This window comes from Callorhinus ursinus, unplaced genomic scaffold (genome assembly GCF_003265705.2).
Source record: "Callorhinus ursinus isolate GAN/ISIS: 27379988/994484 unplaced genomic scaffold, GSC_fseal_2.0 scaffold13, whole genome shotgun sequence".
Lineage (NCBI taxonomy): Eukaryota > Metazoa > Chordata > Mammalia > Carnivora > Otariidae > Callorhinus > Callorhinus ursinus.
In genome coordinates this window covers 44,314,398-44,330,357 of record NW_027397075.1, presented here as the reverse complement: position 1 = coordinate 44,330,357, position 15,960 = coordinate 44,314,398, and the positions used below count along the sequence as shown (strand labels likewise).

Genomic DNA, 15,960 nt, shown 5'->3' with positions numbered 1-15,960 from the left:
TCTCTGCAACATTAGACATAATCAGTCACTTCTTTCTTGAAACTTTTTACTTAACATCTAGGATACCTTAAATGTTTTGGTTTTCCTTCTGAGTCTAGGTGCTGCTTTTCAGTTGTTGTTTGTTTGTTTTTTTCCCTAATTGGCTCCCTGATATCTAAACAGAGCCATGCCCTGGTCTCATTACTTGGATCCATCCTTTTTTTTTTTCCTCTTTTCTCTTCCTCTCTCTCTTTCTTTTCTCTTCTTTTTCTTCTACTTCTCCTTCTACTGCTACTATACTACTACTACTTATTTACATACACACTAGGCAAACTCATCTAGTCTCAGGGATTTAAATATTTTCTGTTGCTGATGATTCCCAAATATGTGTCTCTAGCCTAGACCTCTCTGAACTTAGAGTCATATCCAGCTACTGACTCCACATCTCCCTTTGGATGTATAATGGGTGTCTCAAACTTAATATATCCAAAATAGAGCTAACTAAATGAGGTCATGATATATCCCTTAAACCTACTCCTCTGATAGTCCCTCCATCCTATCTTTCTACTTGTTCAGGCCCCACATCTTTTTTTTTTTAATTTAAATTCAATTAGTTAACATATAATGTGTTATTATATAATATGTAATAATAATAATATATTAATATATGTATTATTATTTATTTCAGGGGTATAGGCCCCAAATCCTGAGTTTTCCTTGATTCCCGTATTTTTCTCAGACCTTATATTTCATATTGTCCAAAATATGTCTAAAAATATAACCACTTCCCCCATCTCTGTCAAGGCTCCCCAGGTCTAAGCCACCATGAGTCTCTTGCATGATTATTTCAGTAGCCTTCGCACTGGTCTTCTGCTTCTCCTTCTTCTAATTCATCTTTTCTCATCACAGCTGCTAGAGTAAGCTTGTTAAAATTTAATTTAGATCATATCACTCCCTTGCCCCAAACTTCCAAAAACATCTCAATCTCATTCTTAGGTGAAACCTGATTTTCTTACAATGACTTATAAAGCCCAACACGATCTGGTCCTCAGTTATGTCTCAGACTCTAGTTCTTTCTACTTTTCTCTTTGTTCATTTTACTCACACCGGCCAGCTTGCTGTTTCTCAGGTATGCTCCTGCTTTAGGGCCTTTGACTCACACTTCCACTTTGCCCAGAATGCAGAGCTCTATATGTATTTTAAGTTTACACTTCTTCAGATCTGTAACTGAGGTTGATTTTTAAGTTTTTATGTATAGCTAGTCTATTCCCCTAGATTGGAATTTAAAAAATTAGTGACAAGTAATTTATATGTGAAATACCTTGACATTATTTGGGAATATTATACTGAGTATTTTATAAAGTTTTATTCTAGAAGTTCATGAATATCTCAGTTACATAGGAATTTTTAAGTGAAATAAGAATCTGTGAAAGTGCTCACCTGTGAGATTCTATAAATGATACGACCCTGGCTTGGAAAGCATTACTTTTATAGCTTCTTCTAGTTTGCAAAAGTGGGGTAAATTTCTTGAGGGTTTTCTGAAAACAAAACAAAACAAAAATGAAAGAAAATAAAGAATTAGAACCTAACAGTGGGGGTAGTGATAATCTTTAGACTGTTCCATATAAGAAGTTGGCATTGGTAGCTTCTGGGTCACAGAAATAGCCTCAGCAAAGGTTTTTTTTCCTCCCCACCTGAATCATATACTTTACAGTGATTTTTCATACTGGGGAGAGGATGAGTGGGTGGGTAGGAGTCATTATAATATTTACTATAAGTGTTTCTGCTTTTCAGATGATATCTCTATGAAAGAGAAACCTGCTGAAAAAAGTAAAGAGAAGAAAGTGGTCAAGCCAGTACGAAAAGTCCAAAAGGTAACACAGTTACCAAGTCCAGAAGGCAGAACAGGTTAGTTTTCTCAATATCATGTCCAACCTAAAATTACATAATACTGAAATGGCATTCTATATGGAAATAAATGTTTGTTAACCAAATGGCACATAGAAGAATTCAGTACATTTTATATATCTTTATTTTATATATGTGTTTTATTGAGGTATAACTGACAGAATAAGATGTACATAGAATGTTAGTTTGATAACTTCTCACATCTGTTATACCCATGAAACCTTATGTTCACCATAATACTGAACACATCTCTACATCTCTCCCCCCATTTTTATATCATTATTTTTAATAGAAATTAACTAGATTAAAGATGATTTTTATGTAGTAAACCTTTATATATATAAAGGGATTGCTTATAACTGTCACTAAGTCCCTTCACTTACTCTCACAAGAGAATGAATGTTGCATAAGAAAAGCATGGCAGCCCATACCAGTAGTGGTCAGGCCAGACCCTAAATAGATCAGGACAGGGAAAAAGAGAATTCCCTAGTTTTGTAGTGATTAACACTTCAGGCCCAATTCAGGTTGTGTGGATTTATAGCCTAGTCCTGTCATGTCTAGCTTTGTTCCTTTAGTGAGTAAGTTAATTTTAGTGTCCCTTGGTTTCCCCATATGTAAAATGGGAAAGCAGTAGTACTTCTCTCACAGGGTTGTTGTGAAAATTAAAATAGTTAATACCTAAAGGAACTCAGTATTTGACACACGGTAAGCACTCAAATGTTAGGTATGATTCCATTAATAATAATTATTTCTGGCTATCCTGAGAATGGTTATTTAGCTGTCCTATTCATGTTAGTGGGTAATTTGGGCTGAGAGAGTGGAGGAAGTTTGGAATTTGTCACTTTCATTTTGGAGACATTCAGAATCAGTCATTCTTACATTCATTCATTATGCAGATATTTGTGAGCACTTGTTATATGTGAGGCACTGTGCTCTACTAAGCTTAGGCAATACAGTGGTAAGCAGGATACACATGGCCCCTGCCTTCTTGGAACTTCTAATCTTGTCAGGAAAACAGTAGATACATAGTTACAATAAAATGGAATGAATGTATTATAGGGACTTTGCAAGGTCTAATGGGAACATGGAGCAGGAGTGATGGGGCACTGGTTTTTAACCAGGTACTTGTTTTTCTGGTCATAGACTAATCTATAGAATGTCAAATAACATATTTTGTGACGTTCATTGTTAACTCTAGGTGTCAGAATGACCTGGCTATATACGAATGAAAAATAACATTTTTTAAAAAAGATTTTATTTATTTATTTGAGAGAGAGAGAGGGAGAGAGCACGAGCTGGGGGGAGGGGCCAAGCAAGGAGAGAGAAAAGCAGACTCCTTGCTGAGCAGGGAGCCCAACATGGAACTCGATCCCAGGACCCTGGGATCATGACCTGAACCAAAGGCAGATGCTTAACTGACTGAGCCACCCAGGCACCCCAAAAAATAAGATTTTATAAGAACATGAATTACTGGAATATAAACTAATTTTTACATGAAAAAATATGACAAAGTGTTATTTTCATGTGGTATTATCTGATATTCTTGCCAGGGGCATAGTTTGAAATGAAGCATTGAGACCACTATAACTTGTAAATACTGATCTTGGATTGTATTTATCCAGTTTTGTGTTAGCCTGATTCCCATGTATGCACTGTGCAGTGACCAAGGGACAGAGTCATTAAATGTGCTAAAGCTGTATTAATAGTTTATCTGTACTGAAAGTCCTCTTTTTTACCAATGGCTGCATGAGACTATTCCAGAAAGCCAGAATTTAGAAATAACCACACAGCATATTCAGAAGCCAGCATTTATAAATAACTACCCAGTATATTCACGGTTGCTTGCTTTTGATTTGGAAAATTAGGCTGAAATCGAAGAGAAGCCTCTTCTCTCATTTTGCTTAAGAACATAAAGTTTCTTATAAATAGATTCAGCAATAGACTTAAAGCCATTTAAATATTTTAGATCATTTAAGGTTAATAACAAGGTGCAAAAACATAAATAGCACACACAGATTTATAATTTTGTTTCTTTGTACTGGATGTTTTCATTAAAACTGTACTTTCACTTAAACTTTTAAATTGAAGCCTTTTTATCTTTTTTAAAAAAGATTTTATTTATTTATTTGAGAGAGAGAGAGAGAGCACACAAGCAGGGAGGAGGGGGAGAGGGAGAAGCAGACTCCCTGCTGAGCAGGGAGCCCGATGCGGGACTCATCCAGGGACTCCAGGATCATGACCTGAGCCGAAGGCAGTCACTTAACCAACTGAGCCACCCAGGCGCCCAAGACTGTCTTTTGAGTGGAGTTTAAAATAGCATTACCACGCAATTGAGATAAAACAAACAACCTATTTTGGGTGTGGCTGGACACTGAATGCCCCTGAAACTATTAAGTATTTTATCAAGAAAGCTTGAAAAATAGAAGAAAACAGAGAAAACCACTGTCTTCACTTGAAGTACTAGTATTTTGTTATTTCCTTAAAGTAGTTTTAAAATCATAATAGTAGATGATCATAATCATTGTATTCATAACATTTTATCTTTTTCTCTTAGCATCTTACCACAAAAGCATTTCTCTAATTTCTTATGGAAATTATAATTTAAAATAGCCACATAGTAGTACTCCACCTATGTTGGAGTATGATGGTCTAATTTTAATTTTTTTACAATCTGAAAGTAGTAAATGAAAAGTTTCTCTCTTAGTCAACAGCTATATTTATTGGACCATACTTTTATTTTTATGAACTTTTATAATGAGGGCAATTTAAAATGTTGATGATACGTGCTTTTGGAGTATCATTGTTTTATTCATAAAAAGGTAATATGTACTTCTGATATGTATCTATAAATATAATGTGAAATTCCCTATAATACTATCCCCTTCAAAGGTAATCACTGTTAACTGTTACATGTTTCTTCAGATTTTTTTCCTATGCTTAGTTTAAGTCATTTGTTCCTTCAGCAAACATACATTTTATTATGTGCCAGGTACTGTTGGTAAGCCAAACCCTTACTATAATTAAGACATTATTTTGTTCTGTGCCCAAACTGTTGGATTCAGTGTTCTGCTTGAGGTTGAGGTTTTGGGAATCGTTAGCATTTGGTACTTAACTTGCAAAGCATTTTACACTTATTTGAGGTGTGTGGATAAATCAAAATTTAAACTGCTATTTGATTTTTGGGACATTGTGTTAAAAATTAGATTGTAAACCTTTTGACTTTGACATAAGATAAGGATAAGATTAATTACAAAACCTGTATGGTTGACTAGATACACTTGTTAGAGATAAATTTGAAGTTTTAAATTCAACCCAATATGTATGTATATATTTTTTAGGTAGCAGCCGTCTGATAAGTACATCCTCTTGGCGAGATGGACAAAAATTAGTAAAGAAGATCCTGGGGCCTGCACCCAGAGTGGAGCAAAAAGAGCGAAGAACAGCATCAAATGACAGAAGTGGAAGAGAAAGAACTACTAAATCTGGTGAGTAATTAAATTATTAAGTTGTTTCAGTAATTAAAATTGTTGAGAAGAGCAATTAAAAATTGCTTGTGTAAGTACTTAGAGGAGATGAAAGTACTCTTTTGAGAATGCTTTAAGAATTTGGTTTATAATTGTGAATATGGCTCATAAAAGAAGAAATGTTCTGTTGGGCTTATCTATGGTTAATTTCTATATATAGACATTATGATGACTTTTATTGTATTAATTACATTTAGCTGCCATGTGAATAAAAAAGCATCATTTAATTAGAGTTTATTAGACTTTTAGAGACCTTAAGGGAATTAAGTCCAGTCTGTCTTATCCATGTATACACAAACACAGGCACACTTTCACAATATTGGGTTTTTTATTTGACAGATTAGGAAACAGGCCCCAAGAGAGAAGTGATTTTTCTCAAGGGTATATACATTAAGTGGGTGGCAAAATTTGATCTAGGATCTACAACTCTTTGGTTTGACCCTCAAGTGCATTGCTTTTCTCTTTTTGAAGTGTCTTAAATGCTCTTTGAAATAACTAGTTACTTTTCTCATTAACACTAATTTTGGGAAATGAAATGCAAATACCTACAGGCCAGCTTTCCTTTTCAGTAACAAAATTTTCTTCAATTAATTTGAGCTTCTAGAGTGGATTCAGTAAGAAATCAATTAAAACTATAATTAGGTATATATAGAAGTCAATATATACTTTGCATTTACTCCTCTTCACTCTCCTCTAGCTTGTAAATAAACTAACATGCATTCTCAGTTTAAAATTAACCCACATCAACAAACATTTAGATTATAAAATGATTGTTTTTCTATATATTTAGTTTCTTTTACTCTTTGGAGAATTGTGGCAGTTTAAAATTGTTGGTTTTTAAACACCTGTTTTAGGGGTTTAGGGATGGAGAGAGATAGTATCATTAAATATGTGCATGGGAGAGAAATAGTAACTGTTAATAGTTAAATATTCGTGTTAACAATAAGATCTATCTTCAGAAATATTAAAAATGCATTTTTTAAATGCCAAGTATAGTTATTTTTAAAGATTGAAATTATTCTCTTCTAAAAATTTTTTCTTTCCTTCTATAATATTCTTTGAACAATTTCATAGGATATTTAAATTTGAGTTTAAGATAAAGTGAAATTCTCTAATTTTTTCCTCACTACAATAAATCTTAGGAATGAATATAGGATTTTAATACATCACTAACAGTTCATACTTTGCAGGGGGTCATATTGGAAGAGCAGAATCTGATCCTAGATTGGATGTTTCACATAGACATCTTCCACGAAACTCAGAACGTTCGAGAAGTAGAGCTCGGTCTGAAAATAATACAAAGAAATTAGCTCCATCTCTTCCAGATAATAAACTGGAGGAAAATACAGCCTTGAATAAGGACTTTTTACCTCTTGAAATTCGTGGAATTCTTGATGACCTACAGCTGGATTCTACAGTTCAGGCTGCAAGGCAAGAGACAGGAGAGTTACAGAATCAGAAGTCATCAGCACCAGTACAGGCTCCTAGGAGTCACAGCCCAGTAAAAAGAAAACCTGACAAAATAACAGCTAATGAAGATCCCCCTGTTATTTCCAAAAAGCGCCACTATGACACAGATGAGGTACGCCAGTACATTGTTAGACAGCAGGAGGAAAGGAAGAGGAAGCAAAATGAAGAGAAGAAGGCCCAAAAGGAGGCCACTGAGCAGAAGAACAAACGATTACAGGAGCTCTATCGGAAACAGAAAGAAGCCTTTACTAAAGTAAAAAATGTGCCTCCTTCTGAGCCATCAGTAACTAGGCGACTGCAGGATACTTATTCCAAACTGCTACTAGAAAAGACCTTGCTCGAAGAGCCAGCTCATCAACATGTTACACAGGAAACACAGGTAATAGTAGTGCCAGAAATGCAAAAGGAAGTCATTCATGATTAGAAAAAGCTTATTTGCCATTTTGTTGCCATCATTCCTAATATTCAGGCATATGCTCAGATAATATTTGTAGTAATGTTGACCTTTTCATGAAATTTATTGTATGTGGAGAGTAATTTGATAAACATGATTGAAAACAAGTGCTCGGTTAGCGTTTCCTAGAGTGATTGTTGCTGATCTCTATTCCTGTCATCACTGCTATTAGTTACATCCTTTTCTAGTTTTCATTGTATTACTGAGCAAAAAGTTAATTATGTCAATAAAAGCTTATTTTTGTGATCTGTGCTGAAATTAGAGAATAGCCTACTGTATGTGATAATTTTTTGAGTATTGCTTTTGTTTTTAAGAATAATGTTGAGTATGTACCGTGTACCACAGACTGTTCTAAAGGCTTTATAAGGCTAAAGCTTCAGTAAATCCTCATAACCCTGAGAAGGTAAATGCGACTAGTATTTCCAGGTGAGAAAACTGAGGTTTAGAAAGAGTATTACTTACTTCAAATTATGCAGTTAGTAATAGGTGCCTTTCTTGGATTTCAGATATAATTTTGCTCTTAATTAAAATGGCTGCTTAAGCCAACCAAATTTGAACCAGTTTTATTTAAGAGAAAAAGCCCCTACATTTCATGATCTTTGTAAAGTTGAAGTGACTTAGTATTTGTCTTATGTACTCCCTGAGTATATCTTTGTGATAGGAGTCACATAAATTTGATGTCCTTTTCTCCTAGACCAGACCAGGGTATCAGCCTTCTGGAGAATCAGACAAAGAAAACAAAGTACAGGAACGTCCCCTAAGTGCATCTTCTAGTAGTGACATGTCTCTGTCAGAACCTCCACAGCCTCTTGCAAGGTAAAAAGGAGAGAATGAAAGATGATTAAGCTTTTTTTCGATGAAATTTAGTATAGTGGTCTATGTGTAGTGAATTTTGTTGACTGACCTACGTGAGCAAGTTGTTTATTTAGAAATTGGTTCATATCTTCTGATGGGTACTTAAGCATGGTGTACAACTATACATGTGCACAAATACCCCTCTTCTACTGTTCAACTTTTACCTGTCCTTTCATATGCAATGTAAATGTCAGTCCTCCCAGGGATCCTGCAGTTGGAAGCACTCTTGCTTTCTCTGGACTAAACACACGGTAAAAAAACTGTGTTGATGAATGAATAACAGTGAAATTAATATTTTAAAGTATTTGTGGTGAATAATTTTCAGAAGGCATGTTTGTATCTATTACTAATCAAACTTTCTTCATATGACTCATTCCAATTTATCCATTGTACCTTTCAAAAGCTGTATTTGGATATGCATGTGAACATATGAACAGGGGCTAGGAACAAGGGCTAGATTGCTGATCAAGGACTATGTTACCTTAAGTTTTCTTAAGCAAAATTTTTTTCTTGCTGTCATATATTATTTGCAATGAAGTAAAAGTAAACTGTATGGAATTTGAGGGGATTTTAAGATGATATGGTTTTAAATACTTAAACCATTTTGGCTTTCTGTCTTCTGTTTTACCTTTCCCTGAATTTCCTTCTAATTCTAAATAAGTTATACAGTGTTGAAAACAAACCAGATGTAAAACAGATCTATTATTATTACCTTGCATGTGTTCCTTTCCTTTTCTTTTTAATATCAAATTTCTTCAACTTGTGATATAGAATCTATAGCCTCCACTTTTCCCTCTACCCATTACTTAGGTTCCCCATTTCTGTTAGTAGTTTCAACATACCTCAGTTACTTTATGCTTGGAGGCATGGCATTTCTTTTCCCTGCCCTTCATGTCCCATATTCTTCATTAGCTACCTGGGAAGCTCCAAATTACATATCTGACCTTGAAGATCTAGCTCAAAAGCCACTTTCCTTGGCTAGCAGAGTTTATTGTTTTCTATCTGCAGTCTATTGAACTTTATATGTCTTTATATTAGTATTTATGACATTGTATTTTAACTATTTATTAGTCTCTCATCCCTGCTAAATATTAAGGAACTAAAGAGTACAGATTAAGTCTTAACTGGATGAACTGAATTTTTGTCTCCCCTGTTCCTCTAGCATCAACAGGTGCCTGGCACATAATTGGCATTTTAAATACTTGAATTTAAAGATCTTGGATTTTTACTCAGCAATATCTTTTATATTTATAACTTCCTTTGTATTCCCATTACTACCAGCTTAGTCTGAGCCCTGATAACCTGACACTCTATATTTTGTGGCATAGAATCTATGCACTAGTCTTCATTCCGTTTTCATAGTAGCCCTTCAGTACACAAGACTGTACAATATAACTTCCAACCAAACCTTGCATGACATGCTTTCTAATTCTCTTATCACTCTGGTTACTCTCCTCCAAATGATTCTTTTGAATTTAATTGGTAAGACTACATTTATCCATACTAGTTTGGTCAAGGTTGTAGCCTGTCCAAATCACTTTGAATCATAATTTGATAATTTTTTGGGTTAGCAATGCCTCCTAGCCTTCTGTCATTTGCAAATTTGATAAGCATATCTTTATGTCATCATCCAAAAATAATGGACAAGACCAAGGACAAAAATCTCATGTTGTTTTTTATAAGCATCTACTTAATGGTTAAAATTGACCTTTCATGTTTTTATAATATCCCTTAATATACAGGGTGTCCATGGTCTGGAAACGTTATTTATATAATGTCATCTGGGACATCTTTATTCTGTTTTTAGACTTTATGGACACCCTACTCTGTATTGTATATTTATAATTGGTATTCATAGTTTTGCAGTGATACTCATTGATGTTCACTAATTTTTTAAAACTGAGATTGTAATGATCTTATTTCTTCAGTATGTACAATGTTAAACATAAACATTTATTAAATATTTGTTGATTAGAATAATGACTACCATGCCAATGTTAGTATTTAGCAATCTTAAGCATTTCTCTTTATATAACATTATTTATTTTTTTAATTTTAATTTTTTTTTTTTAAAGATTTTTATTTGAGAGAGAGAGCGAGCATGAGCGAGAAAGCATAAGCAGGGGGAGGGGCAGAGAGAGGGAGGGAGAAGCAGGCTCGCTGCTGAGCAGGGAGCCCGCCGATGTGGATCTTGAACTCAGGACCCTGGGATCGTGATCTGAGCCAAAGGCAGATGCTTAACTGACTGAGCCACCAGGCGCCCCTCTATAAAATTATTTTTAGAGGAATGGGTAGAGCCAATGTTATGAAGAATTTTGTTTACCGAGTTTTAAAGGTTATGAAGGCTTCTCTTTAATTAATAGTTTAAAATACATATTAGTTGAAGAAAGCAGTTTGCATGATAACATTCCATTTTTATGAAAATAAAAATGCCAAAACACATCACACACATAGAAAAATGTTTTGGAAAGTTATAATTCTAAATGAAATAGTAGTGCCGCTTTCTTATTGTTTAGCTATGAGTGATCTTTATCTTTTTTTATCCTCTTTGCCTGTCCTTTTTTTTCCGGTGGTGAGTGTGCATTACCCTGAGGAAAAAAAGTTAAAAAAACTGGTGGCTTAGTCATGAGTTACTTTGTTAACCAACATACTATGACTCTCATTTCCAGAAGGGACTTGATGGAACCTACATGGATGCAGCCTGACAGATTGAGCCCACGAGTCCAGAATTCTCAACCACAGCCTCTTGTTGGAACAGCTGGAAATTTACTCTCCCATCTCTTGAGTCTAGAGCATGTAGGAATTTTGCATAAGGATTTTGAATCTGTCTTACCAACCAGAAAGAACCATACTGTGGCCTCAGGGCCACTAACTTATACACCTCAACCATATCTGACCTCACCAGCTGCTCATCCAGATGCCTTGTTAAAACCTAGTGCCAGCCAATATAAGAGTAAACTGGATCGTATTGAAGCCTTGAAAGCAACAGCGGCTTCTTTGTCCAGCAGGATTGAAAGTGAAGCCAAGAAATTAGCTGGGGCTAACATAAACTATGGGTCAGTCTGGAACGCCGAGTATGATGTACAGCAAACACCCCAAGAAGAGGGACCGTGGACCAAGGCTGTAAGTCCGCCTGTGAAAGAGGATACTGAAGATGTTTTCTCTGCCCGAATTCAAAAGATGATGGGAACCTGTGTATCTCATGCAACTTTTGATGAGGATCTTCCTGGTGTAGGCAACCTCAGTGAATTTAAAAAGCTTCCTGAAATGATAAGACCTCATAGTGCCATATCAAGGTTCAGAATGAGATCCCCTGGTCCCAAACCAGAGGGGCTCCTGGCACAGTTGTGTAAGAGGCGGACTGACTCTTCCAGCTCTGATGTGCAAGCTTCTCAAGACAAAGCCAAATTGTCTTTTGGTTCCAGCACAGATTCAGTCAGCGAAGGGCCTCTTCTTAGTGAGGGGAGTCTTTCTGAAGAAGAGGGAGGCCAAGATGGACAGCCCACGTTGAAGGTAGCAGAAATCTTAAAGGAAAAGGAATTTTGTGCTGGAGAAAGAAATGGTTATGAACCCATCAAAGAGTTTCAGAAGGAAGCTGAAAAATTCTTGCCACTTTTTGGGCACATAGGTGGTACACAAAGCAAAGGACCATGGGAAGAATTGGCAAAGGGAAGTCCACATAGTGTCATTAATATTTTTACAAAGTCGTATCAGTTGTATGGAAAAGGTGAGAAAAATAAGTAAGCCTTGTGCTATTTGTATGTTATCTTAAGATAAATCATTTAATAATTCTGTACAAGGTAATACTTAAGTACAAATTTTCATTTGTTCATTTATGAGGATAATAGAGACTTATTGGTTGTTGTCATGAACCAATAATTGGTAGTTGTAGAAATTTTGGTCTAATTTAGAGAAATTCATTTGTGGTGTTCAGGATTTGTATGTACCAAGTGTATGCTAGATTTTCTGTGACCGTAGTTATGTGTTTAGATAGAAAATAAGTATATTAATACAGTGATTTGTGAGTCATTGGGAATATAGTGGTCAAGAATCGAGAGGGGCAACTGTAGTAACATTCTAATATGGAAACTATTAGTGCTTGTCAAAACTAATTTTAAAAATAGACTTTGCTCTTGATCTCGGGGTTGTGAGTTTGAGCCCCACGTTGAGTTTAGAGATTCCTTAAATAAAGCTGAAAAAAAAAGACAGACTTTGGACAGAAATGTAACTACATTTATTTGGGTCATGAAACAACTGACTTCTAAAGTTTCTTATCTCTCAAATCCTGCAACACGATTTTCCTTTTCTATGAGAAACTTAATTCCTTCAAGTCCCTTTCTCTTTTCTTCCTACTCTAGGTAGATTCTACCCATTTTATGCTAACATAACTTTAGAATTTCCAGGTTGGAGAATGAGGCTGAGCCTTCAGTCAGCTATCAATATGCTGTGGTTTTTATCTCCATTCTACATAGTGAACAACTTACTTGATAAGTGAATTGATTTCATCTATTCATCTTATGCTTAACTGGTATCACAGTGCATTTTCTAGAATTCATATTTAGCTACTTTGTTATGATCTTGTGCAGACATACACATGCCATCAATCTCTTTTGTTAACACTTATTTCCTATAGGTGGTAATTTTAAAGTTTTTTTTGGTGAAAACAAAGTGCTCTTTTTTTTTTTTTAAGATTTTATCTATTTGACAGAGAGAGCACAAGCAGAGGGAGAGAGAGGGAGAAGCAGGCTCCCTGCTGAGCAAGGAGCCCGATGCGGGACTTGATCCCAGGATCCTGGGATCATGACCCGGGCCGAAGGCAGCTGCTTAACCGACTGAGCCACCCAGGTGTCCCAAAAGCAAAGTGCTTTAAATCAACACCCTCATTTTTTTTTTTTTTTGCAAGAGAATTGTGTTTTTTTCTTAAATCGTATTAGATTTTCATTAAGATTTTATAATTATACTGAAATACTTTGAGTTCAAATGATGTGTTATCCAGGATTTGCTTCAAAATAGTCTGGGAGGGGAGTGAGAAATGGGGAGAATAGGAAATTTAGTTGAAACTAGATTGGTCATGTATTGATAATTGTTAAAGCGGGCTGGTGGATATCTTAGTTTCATTATGCTATTTTCTCTATTTTGTTGTATGTTTGAAAATTTCCCTAATAAAAAGTTAAAAATGTATTGTTAAATATAAAGATAGATTGAAAAGAAGCACTAATAAAGCAAACTAAAATGTTCCTAAATCCATGTTGTTAATCCGCATGTTGTGGAATGCTTTGCTTGTAGTTTTTTAATTTTTATTTTAAAGCACATTTCAACGACTTACTTTTGACAGGGTTTGAAGATAGGTTGGAAAGAGGAACCTCAGCATCGCGTCCTTTAAATGTCATTACAACCCCTTTAAGCAGTGTTTCATATGAAGATGATTTTGTCTCCTCTCCAGGGAGTGGGACTTTGACAGAAAGAAAATCAGCTCTTGAACCTAAGTAAGTATATGTTGACGATATGGGATAAAATCCAAAGAGTGAGAAAAATTTACAAGTGAGAACTGTGGTGTGACTATGAGTCAGTTTGTTTAAAGATACATGTAGAGTCCGCATAGCGTAGAGATTATTAAGAGCATGGGCTCTGGATCCAGACTGTCTGGGTTTAAATCCTGGCTGTCCTGATATTAGTTGTTTGCCTTCAGGCATATTACTTAACTCCTGTGCTTCAGTTTCCATCTTTGTAAAATGGGGAAAATAATCATACCTACCTCAGAGTGTTACGAATATTCAGTGAAATATAAAGTACTTAGAACAGGGCCTGGCACACAATAAGCAGAAAATACGTTGTTAAGTCAATCTGTGAGTCCCTAGTAGAGGATGGTATTGGGAAAGTCTCCCATGGTATACTAATATAAGAAGATTAAGTAATGGTTTTCTGTGATAGAAGCAGGGATGACCAGATAGATCCTTGACTCCATGATCCCAAGTAAATCAATACATTTTTTTTCTAATTGGAAGAACATCTAAACTTTTGCAAGGCTTTGAAAAATAACAATATTACAATATTAATATTTATTGGACACATTGTGCAAGGCACTGAGAGGACTGAGGGGGCTTTGCTTGTATTAACTCATTCTTATAATAGCCTGAGGTGGTATTTTTGTTACTGTTCCTACTTCAGAGAGAGGAAACTGAAGCATCCAGGTTGTTACTGGTACAGAGTCATACAGTAAGTGAATCAGACTTTGCCAGAGAGAATTTCCTCCCTAAATTTTGTTACCATATAAAGTAATCTGTAATTACTCACATTCAATATAATTTGCTTCACAAATTACAAATTATAATTCACATAAAATTATTGGGTGATCTTTTGAAAATTAGTTCTATCTGGTTAAACTTATGAAAATAAGTATTATTAAAATTAAAGTAGGCAAAGTAGAGTTTTAACTTTTGAACTCTAAAGAAAAGATTAAAATTTTTTTTTAAGTTTTATTTATTTATTTGACAGAAAGAGACACAGTGAGAGAGGAAACACAAGCGGGGGGGGTCGGGAGAGGGAGAAGCAGGCTTTAAATCAAAACTTGCAAAGATTTAATTGTGACATTTAATATCACCAATCAAGATGATTTATTGCATTTTATTTCTAGGTTGAACATATTATCAGGAGGAAAATAATTATAACATATTAAATGATGAATTTGAGTGGAAATTGAGACCACATTTTCCAGTATCCAACATTATATTTTTTCTTTTATGTCTGAATTATCCATTTTTTATTAGTTTCAGTTCAGTAGACAACTCCCTTAGATTTTTCTCAATAATAAATTGAGCCATAGGGAACAATCCAAGCCTATGGTAGTAAGAAAACAAAAAAAGAAAAGTGGAAGCCATCTTCAATTATAGTTATATTCTCCTTGTGATTAAACGTATTTTAAAATATCCATAGTTTTAGCTGTGTTTTTTAAGACTTTTTATTTTGTTCTTTAACCACTACTGCTTGTTCTTTGACAGTATCAGTGGTAGCAATTTGGGCATTCAGGAGGACCATTCTAGCAGAAAGTCTGCCTACGATCTGTCCTCTGTGGATGTTACCTCCCAGCATTCGTCAGGAACCCAGTCTGCTGCATCGTCTCGTTCATCTACTTCTTCTAAAGGGAAGAAAGGAAAAAAAGAAAAGATAGAATGTAAGTGGAATTTTTACATGGTGACTTTTTCTTTTACCAATCATTTTGTGGTAGTGATCTAAAGTTATAATTTGATTCCATAAGAAGTTAGATGAGTTTCTTTATGATAAAATGTGATTAGGTTTCATATTTATTTGTCATTACAGCAATACCTTTTTGATATAGAACAGTGTAAATCCTTAAACAAAAGGAATACATTTGCAATGATAAAAAATTAAGGATTACAGATAAACAGTTGTAAAAGAAGTATTAGTCCCCATTGATCCCTCTGCTCAGAGATAAACTATTAACATTTTTGGTGCCTGTTTTTCCAGTGTATATATAAAACCATGTACACCCACACACCCCTTTATTTAAACAATAGAAATGAAATCATTTAGTTTTGCAGCTGCTTTTAAAAAAACTTTAGGGGCACCTGGGTGGGGCTCAGTCGTTAAGCGTCTGCCTTTGGCTCGGGTCATGATCCTAGGGTTCTGGGATCGAGCCCTGCATCAGGCTCCCACTCAGCGGGAAGCCTGCTTCTCCCTCTCCCACTCCCCCTGCTTATGTTCCCTCTTTCGCTCTCTCTCTCTAATAAAAAAAAAAAATCAAAATAAAAA

At 35.1% G+C, this 15,960-nt stretch overlaps 1 protein-coding gene across 1 annotated transcript in view; it reads left to right on the top strand.

Moving 5' to 3' along the window:
- The window catches only part of CEP350 (centrosomal protein 350), a 155,579-nt gene that overhangs the window by 40,541 nt on the left and 99,078 nt on the right, over window positions 1-15,960 (top strand). The window contains exons 8-14 of the mRNA XM_025877468.2: window positions 1,774-1,887; window positions 5,226-5,372; window positions 6,602-7,260; window positions 8,030-8,151; window positions 10,860-11,917; window positions 13,526-13,676; window positions 15,189-15,361. Coding sequence (XP_025733253.1) covers window positions 1,774-1,887; window positions 5,226-5,372; window positions 6,602-7,260; window positions 8,030-8,151; window positions 10,860-11,917; window positions 13,526-13,676; window positions 15,189-15,361 — 2,424 coding nt within the window. The remainder of the gene's footprint in view (window positions 1-1,773; window positions 1,888-5,225; window positions 5,373-6,601; window positions 7,261-8,029; window positions 8,152-10,859; window positions 11,918-13,525; window positions 13,677-15,188; window positions 15,362-15,960) is intronic.